Source organism: Notolabrus celidotus, chromosome 10 (genome assembly GCF_009762535.1).
Source record: "Notolabrus celidotus isolate fNotCel1 chromosome 10, fNotCel1.pri, whole genome shotgun sequence".
Taxonomy (NCBI): Eukaryota; Metazoa; Chordata; class Actinopteri; order Labriformes; family Labridae; genus Notolabrus; species Notolabrus celidotus.
Window position 1 is genome coordinate 18,696,794 of NC_048281.1, and position 9,825 is coordinate 18,706,618.

Genomic DNA, 9,825 nt, shown 5'->3' on the forward strand with positions numbered 1-9,825 from the left:
GTGCTAAAAATTCATCAGGGCCCGCTGTGAACCAATAACAACATCTGCTGTGACGGTGCACACCCCTCATTGGCTCTGTGTGGCTTGTCTATGAAGTGCGTTCTGCCCAGCAACCGGGTCTGGTGTCCTGGCTTGTTTTATAGACCTGTCTCCTCTGGGAGCTGGGGAATGGCAGTAGTGTGACTGGGCTGTCAGAGCAATATAAGGGACCAGCATATATTAATGTGTATGCACACTCTGGGGATGCTCTCTCTGACTCGTGTACACAAACACGTGTGTGAGATTGTGTGTGTGTGAAAACCCCCTGCATCATGTGTCCTTAGAAGTCCTCAGACTGTATTATACATCTTGTTTTGAAATTCTTGTTATTAAACAGATTTTGTTGAAGTCTGTGAGAACGTTGCTTAACATTTCTCTGTGTGCGCTGCTGCTGTCTGAGAGTTGCTGACTGTGTGGAGCTCACTGATCCCCGCTAAGCTGCCGCTGAAAAGCCTGGCTGGCTGATGGTTGGTCTGCTGGCTGGGTGTCTGACTGTCCAGCCAGCTAGCTTCTGGATCTAGCTGGTTGAATGTGGCAGGGTACGAATCTGTCCTCAAATGGGCTTTCCTCGAATGGGTGTTCTTGAAAAGGCAGCAGCAAACTCTGTGTGGTTCATTCGGTCACAGGTCAGTAAAGGTTGCAGCAACACAGTAACCTCAAAGCTGACCACAGTCTGGTCATAGATGCTGCTTAGCTACACTGTGAATTTTGCTACCCACTTGTGGATTTGTAGACCTTCTGTTATTGCACAGTGTGGTAATAGTTGCAGTCACATTAGCTCACTCCAAAGAATATGATGTGCTTAAACTTAATTAAGTTAATGTTGCTGTATTCATTGGACACTTATGTAGCTATAAACCCTCCTACAGGACTTCTAGTCTTTCATTGTTTACATTTCTTTCTCAGATTTGACCCCAGTGATAGTAAAGCAACTTTCACTCCCTTGATGTTTGGTCTACTTTTATGAATAAAGCTGTACTCTTATGGTTTTAATTATCATTTGTTTAACCATTAACAAGTCTCCAAAACTGGTTTAACAACAAAAAGTGAAGTGTGCATAAGCATTTGTATTTTCCTGATGTAGAGAACTAAAGCTTTACCTCCTACTACAGGGAGATGGGACTCAGCTCTTGGTAGTGTTGCCACTGGCATGGATGTGCTTTTCAATAATTTTGCTCAGTTTGCAATATGAGAACTTGCAGGAATTATTGTCTGTGTTGATTTTAGCATTTGTAAGCAGAAGTAGGAATCGTTGGTGTAAACTGAGTTGGGGAATAGTATGTCAAACTGAGCCTATGAGATATGTACATTTCTCAAGTAAGTGTGTTTGTGTGACGTATTAATATTCCATATGAGGTGCTAGTGCTGAGCGATATTTCAATAACGATAATTATCACGATATAATTTTTCTTAATACATGTTCGATAAATATTTGATATAAATAAACCTGTAATTACACGTCCCAACCACTGGAAAGGGGGGTGCTAATCTGCCTTAGACGCTAGTTGCCACCCAACATTAGACAGAAGAAGAAGAAGACAGCATCAAACAGCCAATCAGGTTGCAGGGTGAGAGGTAGGCGGGGCTTAAAGACGTTCGTAGCAGAATGTAAACACAGCTGAAACGAGCGATAGAGACTGAAGAAAACCCAAAACCTAGCAGCTCAAAGCAGAGTCGTTAGTCTGACACTGTGTCGACTCTGCAGTAACTTTTAACTTTATACACTTCATTAAATAAACTTTCAGGATGTGGGTCAAGAAAGAGCCCAGAGACAACTTCTGCTGTGCATTTCTAACACGTTTAATGTCCACCGCGACCGTAGGACAACTGAACACTGAATAACCGTGATGCCTTCACTGTACTGTGGGAAACAACATTGCTCTGCCCATCAGCACAACTCAAACAATACTCTATAAACTGATACACAGAATACAATTTGATATTTCTTTGTTGTAAATTTAAATCAGAAATACGCAAATAACCTCAACCTGAGAAAAATAAGAATCTACAAACTAAAACTTCACAATAATCTGATCTTACACAAAAGACCTGCTTCCTGTTAGCACCGTCAGAAATGATGGATTCAAGAAGCTCATCAGAAAACAAAATCCAGATACAAACTAACAAACTGTCTGGTTTCTTCAACTTTCACTTAGAAGCAAAAAATCAGCATTTACATTTAATTAAAATAATGATTTGATATTTATTGTGATAATTATCAACATCGACTGATATGAAATATTTTATTGTGATAACATCATTCTCAATATCGCCCAGCACTATGGGCTGCACTTAAATCTTCAACATGCAGAATTTATCTACCACATTTGCGGTGAAATGAAGGTTTTCTCTCAATAATAGATTGCTGGAGATGTGAATCTGAGTTAAGTATGAGAGTATGGGAAGATGAAATGAAGCCAGTGGTCGACAGCCCTCAAACTGTGACCTTACTCCAGGCATTAGTCTTGGGTTTCCCCTCTGATGCTCAACACAAGTCACTCAATGAGAGTTGCATCAACTAAAAGGACGAATCACACGCTGCGTCACACGGAGCACAGAGAGGTTGATGAGTTTGAGGGTTTGATCATTTTAGTACGCTCCAGTCAGATGATGTTGTCTTTTTGACATTCATGGTGCTTAATAACCTCCTCTCTGTTACGACTGTGTAATTTGCATTTGCTTCTCTTGGAAAGCTGGAAGGCGTCTGGAAGGCTGAGAGAGAGGCTGGATTAATTAAAGTGAACGCTTTCTCAACTCCAAGCTACAGTATTAGAAGAAAGCAGCCTAAAAAAGGATTACCTTTAAGCTTGTAGATACTTGATCTGGCAATACTTAGACACAGTGCATTTCTCTGCACATTCTGCAAAATATATTAACTCATATTCCTGATTTAAATATATTTGCTCTGTGTTTTTAAGAATCTAACTTTTGTTTGAGTTCTGTTTTAAGCCGTCCTCTCCTTGTTTGATCTTGTCTCTCTACAGGTGTAGATCCCTCTTTGCAAATTGACAATAGGATCCAGTCCTCCTCCCAAGCAGTTCTCCCAGGTTCCAAACACAACAAGTCCCGGGCAGCCAACACCCGCGATGAACGCTTCAGATCTGGTAAACATGTTTGCATGCTGCCAATGAGTTTTGAATTTCCTGGTGTTCTCTTTTGTGGTGTAGATTAACTGTGTTCACTTGTTTCTTCTTAGATTTACACACAGAAGCCGTCCAAGCAGCTCTGGCAAAGTACAAAGAGAGGAAGATGCCAATGCCCTCCAAGAGAAGATCTGTGTTAGTTCAGTCTTCTGTTGAGGCATGCACCCCGCCAGGTGAGACCTCCGCTTCCACACACCAACTGTTCGCCAAGGGCAGAGTTTGTCCTGTGCACACTCAGCGCGGGTTTACGCTCACACTCAGCTGTTGACATATGTTCCCATGAGCATCAGAGCGTAGGTTGTGACTCTCTGTTGTGCCCAGGGATTGAAGGTGATGTCGTTGCCACTGGAAAGAAATGTGAAGTTTGATGAATGTGGTCATTCTTTTCACCATAAAGGAGTCTTTTCTCAGCAATGGGCTCCCAGGCAGCTCTTCCCACACGGGTTGCATAATGGAGGCATAATCAGATTTTTAACATAGTGTTAAAATGTTGACCTTTAGCATGCTTTTGTGAAAGTTTGTATTGTGTGGGCCAGCTCGTTTTAATATTTGTAATTTTCTGCATTCTGCAGCTTCCTTTTGTTGAGACTAAATCATCCAAAAATGTTTTGTGTTGTTAGTTTTCCCAATATTTTTCAAATCAGTATCTTTTAATCTTTCTGTGAGATACCTGTGTGGATTTTAATGACAGAAAACTTGCAAGCCTCTCAAGCACTGCTGTGGCCTTTTTGGTGTATAAGAGTTAATTGGTGGGGGGCCCCAGACCTCATGTTCTGAGTAAAGAGAGAGGACACAGCAGTGGACCAAGTAACCGGATTAAGAGCTCAGACTTTGGAGTTTGAACGTGAGAAGGAGGGGTTGTCGTCATGCTTGTTTTCAGTCACTCTCGAGGATCTACTGTAATCTGTTGGGGGAAAAGTGCACAAGTATGCCTGACAAACTCACAAAACTGCTCATTACACATCTACAATAATATGAAGCTGATACTTTCATCAAGGTAATGGCGGTTTAGGTGTCATTAAATTACTTTGTCGGGCATTTCATTTCAAATTGAAAGTTTATCAGAGGCCTTAAAGATGCTGAGTCGATAAATTGAGTTTTTAGGTTCTTAATGGAGCTATAGAGTAAACAGTAGGGGCTTTTTTACATCTGGTCAAGCCATGTGTATGCCCACCCCATGTCTGGTGATGTCAGAGCACAAAGTGCATTGCAGTTTGCTGCATATGGGGTCAGGGTACCTATGCTGACCTTAGTCCACTGCAGAAATCCCAGACAATAAGCACATGAGCATTAGAACCGGACCACGGAGCAATAAAAGAAGGCAGCCTTGAGGAGCACAACAAGTTCAAGGTATCAAGTCTGATCCATGGAGGCCCTGTCTCACAACTTGCAAGAATTTTAAGTATCTGCTGCTAACATATTGGTGCCAGATACCACAGCACACCTCTAGAGGTCTCGTGGAGTCCGTCAGGTCCGAGCCAAAATGGCCTTGATCTGACGAGTGCGATGACTGCACAATATTAACTGGTGGCCATAATGTTATGGCTGATCAATGTATAAAACCTGTGTGTTTTAAAATGTAGGATGCCATTTGAACATAGGTAGCATTAGTGATCGGTAGCAAGCATTGAGATGTTGCTCAGCCAATAGGATTAGATTGATTTGCTACAAAGGCAGGTAATGGAAAACCAGCTCAAGGTTACAGATGAGCTGAAGCTGCTATAATTTATCTCCGTGTGCTTGAACACAATATTTGATTGGTGCATTAGAAGGCTGAGATCTCTGCATCAGATACTCGCTCTGCTTTGGTTTTCTTTCTTTTATATCTCCCCCTACCTCCACACCCTCCATCACTTTCTCTGACTCACTCTCCACCATGTATTCATGTTTTTCTCTATTTATCTGTGACTAATACTTCTTACTCTATTTCAGTTTCTTTCTTAGCCTTCCCGCCTCTCTCTTTCTACTTTGCATTTGTTTCTCTGACCCCCTTCTTCCCTCTCCTGTGTATGTATGTCAAGGTTACGGAGATAGGGAGAGAGATTGTAAAGGAGTATAGGAATAACAAACAGAATCATAAATGCGAGGTAGCCCCCATGAGTCTGCTGCTTGTACAGACATTAAATGAAGTTGTTATAATCAAAACTCGTTCTGCCTTCCTCTTGCAGCCTGTGCGAGGCCAAGAGAAAAGCTTGAGGAAAGTAACAGATATTTTAATATTGTCTTAAATGTTGGACTAAACTTGTAGCTACATAGCGAGTGATTAGAACTCGATTCATCACGAGGGCTCATTAGTTTAGATAATATCATGCTGATCACACACACAGGCTTAATCTGTTTTCTAAATGTCTCACTCTTGTCTTCACAGAACAGATTACCCATTTTATGAGGGTTTTATTTTGTTAAGTATCGCCGGATTTCATTTTAATGATTCAAGGCATGTGAGCAAGTTTTGTGGTTTCACTTGGCATGCAGTGCTGTGTACTTCATCAGTGGTGAATAATTGGGAAATTGTGTGACCTTTCTTGGTCATTCTGAGAACAATTGTTTTTAACTTAATTATTTTTTATTTTCTCAAGCAGATGATGCCTGAGCTGGCTGAGCCCTTTTATTGCACTAATTTATCTGCAGAGACTGACAAACTGTCCCACTCTTGTGTAACGTCAGTGATTTAGTAGAAAAATAACAAACACACAGTAGATGAAGTGAAATGTGTTCATTTCGAATGGTTCTAACCTTGCTTTGAAGTTGTTCCCTTTTGGTCTATTTTTGCTCAGACCAACTGCTCATTGATGCCTCCAGGGAGAGACCTACAATCATCAGTGACTGGGTTTGAATTAGAGCCATATTAACATAATGCTTAATACAAAGTTTTATTTTTAAAAGGAACATCAGATTTGGTTCTGCTGTAACTGTTTGTGTATGCATTTAATGCTACTATGGTGTTTATTGGGGAGGTATTTTTCTGACACTGCACCTTCAAGCAGAATTAAGATAATTCTGACATGCAAAGAAGACACTTCTTGGTTTTGAACATTGATATTTTTAATTCAATCAAATTAACATTGTAAGTTCTTATAGAAACCAAGTTTCTCCGTTGTTCCCTTTGTATTGAAGTTGTTTGTAGTGAAGACAGTAATATTTTGGTTAAAGCTGTCTTTTTATTTGTTTTCATTTGTTTAAGCTCACAGTTTAGTTTCAGTGTGCAAAAGACAAACAAACTTGTTTTCTTACAGCATGCAATTTGTCTTCAAAAAGAGACACTCTGGGGTCTGCTGTCAAAAGTCTGTCACACTAATTCAATCACATGCAGCATAAAGAGTTTTAGTGGGATGTTTATACTGCTGTGTTTGTGTTGCTACCTTTATAGACAATCAATATACACGACCAGCAAATCATTCAACATTTATAAACTAGCATTCTTCAACTTGGTTCACCTTAGCACACAAGTTCCATATCCATAACAATCATCTACCCATCCCACTGTCTTATATGTACACTCAACCGTATATATAAGTAGATTAATGCATCATCAGGATGTACGGTACATCCTGCTGTCCTCTCATTTTGGGGTTTTACTTTCTGGGCCATTTTCTTGATGACATTTTAGACCTCCCCCTTTCTTTGTCCACTTTTGTGATGCTGCCCCTTCTTGACCTGTCAAACACAGACACCTCTTCAGCGTCAGAAGACGAAGGTTCGCTGCGCCGGCAGGGACGTCTGGCCACCTCAACGCCCTACCAGGGCCACGGCCACCCAGCCGTTGAGCACTGGTTTAACCGTGTCATCCAGGGTTCGTCCACCTCATCCTCCGCGTCATCCACCTCATCCCACCCGGGAGGGAGATCTGTCACCACCACCACCACCACCAACACCACTGCCCACGCAGCCCTCAACGCCAACGCTGCAGCTACCGCACTGGCGGACCTTATGGCACACACCCAGCTAGGTCAGTGACACACATGCAGTCTCACACATTTCATCATATCTCAGGTAGTAGGTCTGTGAGCTCTTGCCTCATTTCATTAAAGCAGCACCTCTCTAGTCCAGAGGGGAATTTGTTTTGCTGAGTGCTGGTTAAACTTTGCTCCCCCAAGATAATCAGGGAACAACAAAACATATTCACGTTGTTTTTCATCCAAAGTTGGGTGTTGTAAAAATTTAATAAGGTTTCATTTCCATGCCAAGCAAGGTTACAGTATTGGATGCTTTAAATTATTTCCTGAAAATTGTATTCTTAGTATCCTATTGTGCAGGCGATAGAATCCTGATTTGAGTTCTATTGGGGTAACATGGACTGTAAAATTACATTCACTTAAATTGACAGGCCTGCAGAGCTGTACTGCAAGGTTTTCACTTCCTCCATCTGTCTATATACATGAATCATAGTGTTGCACTGTCTTACATTTGCAGACATCAGCAGAAGCTTTGTGCATTCTATTATTGTCAAAAGGGGGCTTTTCAGTCTGTGTCATGTTGCTTAGACTGATTTTCTAAAACTGCCACATTGATCGCAGACAGACAGCATGTCGTACACATCTGCTACAGCTGAGGCCTTATCACCCTCGATAAAAAGAAAGCTCTTGAAGTACTAAGACGAACAAAATCAGTGGAATACTTTTAAATTATGTCTCTTTAATTAGTTGTCTCTGTCTGCCATCTTACTGTCATTCAGTCATGTGAAAGGTTTCACAGCCACTTCCCATCAAAATTCCACGTTCCATGCTGCCATCGAGTGTTACAAGTTAGTTAATGAGATTCAGTGGATTTATCGCTGCAGCAGCGAAGTGAGACGGTGTCTAGCTTCTGTGTGTGTGTGTGTGTGTGTGTGTGTGTGTGTGTGTGTGTGTGTGTGTGTGTGTGTGTGTGTGTGTGTGTGTGTGTGTGTGTGTGGGTGTGTGTGTGTGTGGGTGTGTGTGTGTGTGTGTGTGTGTGTGTGTGTGTGTGTCCACGTGTCTGTTCGTGTTGCCGGCAGAACGATATCCTATTAGGAAGGAGCTGTCTGATTTCTGACCAGCTTGTCTTCCCTCAAGGTTGCTGTCATGAAGTAGCGACAGTGACTGGCGCTGAATGGAGCTGTAAATAAATCCCTCATATTATCCTGTGCCTTGGCCTCTCAAACTTTGATTCTGCCTGTCACTCACTTCAGTAGACAACGACTGCTAGGCCATCACACATGAGCAACATTTCATGGTCATATACAAGGTATAGATATACAGATATGTTTAAGTTTCTACAACCAAGATTTACAGCAAAGCCTGAATAATATCATCTTTCTGTAATCTGTTATATCAGATTGCTGTCAGTTGTATTGGTACACTTAGTTCAGAGGCCAGTGATAGTATAGTGCTGACACTATTATGTTATACTATTAGGGGTTTTTCGACCGCAGGAACTCTACCCCGGAACTAGGGACTTTACCCCTGAACTACGTGCGTTTCGACCGGAGGAACCAGGGTCTAAATTTAGTTCAGGGGTAGATAATCTCCCCCGTGAAAAGCCCCTGCTTGGGGGTTAATACTTTTCAAAGGTCCTGGGACTTTCGGCTGAACGTAATAGCGTTTGTGAAGTTTACACAGTTGTTGAAACACATAGGGAGTTCCTGGGAATGCATTCTTGTTTAGTTTTTTATTAAGATTTCAAAATATTGTTTAATATCATTTTTTTTCTCCATATGTCACTGGCCTGATTTGCACAATCTACCTGGGACTTCAGCCTGCGGTCGAAATGCAGACAACAATGGGGGCACAGGAACCTTTTAGTTCCAGGAAAAGTAGTTCTGGGGGCTAAAAGACCCCAGAACTCTTGGTCAAAATGCACCTTTAAAGGTTCCTGTGGCCCCATTGTTGTCTGCGTTTAGACCGCGGGCTGAAGTGCCGGGTAGATTGTGCAAATCAGGCCAGTGACGCATGGAGAATTTTGTTTTTATTAAATAATATTTTGAAATCTTAATAAAAAACTAAACTAGTATGCATTCCCAGGAACTCCCTCTGTGTTTCAACAACTGTGTAAACTCCACAAACACCGTTACGTTCAACTGAAAGTCCCAGGACCTTTGAAAAGTACTACCCCCCAAGCAGGGGCTTTTCAGGGGGGAGATTATCTACCCCTGAACTAAACTTAGACCCTGGTTCCTCCGTTCGAAACGCACGTAGTTCAGGGGTAAAGTCCCTAGTTCCGGGGTAGAGTTCCTGTGGTGGAAAAACGCCTATAGACTGTATATAAAGATGGATGGTGTCTCCACTTCCCCCAATTGTACAAAATTGAAGTCAAAATGACAGATGCTGAAATATTGTGCTGATGAAGACATTTAGAGCAAGTCTCCCAGAGCCACACTCTATTAGCATCTCACTCCTTCCACCTACCACAACACTCTTCCAACTCACGGATGAAATGGCAAAGATCTCGCCAGTTTGCACAGTCTACAGCCTCTCATGTCATTTAGGAAGCAAACACTCGCTGTTGTGTCAAGTTCAACAACTCTACTCATTCCTCCTCTTCTCTGCTAATCGGGTGCACGCAGCACTGCAAAAGTGCCTAAGTCAACAGAGCTGTCAGTCAGCTGTCAAATCAGCATAAGAACAAACTGTTGACAGAAACCAAGTTTGAGGGAAATTTATTTGAGGTGTTTTGATTTCATAGT

At 41.9% G+C, this 9,825-nt stretch overlaps 1 protein-coding gene across 2 annotated transcripts in view; it reads left to right on the forward strand.

Moving 5' to 3' along the window:
• dip2a (disco-interacting protein 2 homolog A) overlaps window positions 1–9,825 on the forward strand; it is a 103,094-nt gene that overhangs the window by 65,886 nt on the left and 27,383 nt on the right. For both annotated transcript variants that reach the window (XR_004632747.1, XM_034694232.1), the window contains exons 3-5: window positions 3,024–3,143; window positions 3,236–3,355; window positions 6,853–7,131. Coding sequence is in view for 1 of the 2 variants with exons in the window: in XM_034694232.1 (XP_034550123.1) it covers window positions 3,024–3,143; window positions 3,236–3,355; window positions 6,853–7,131 (519 nt within the window). In the remaining variant the exon portion in view is untranslated. The remainder of the gene's footprint in view (window positions 1–3,023; window positions 3,144–3,235; window positions 3,356–6,852; window positions 7,132–9,825) is intronic.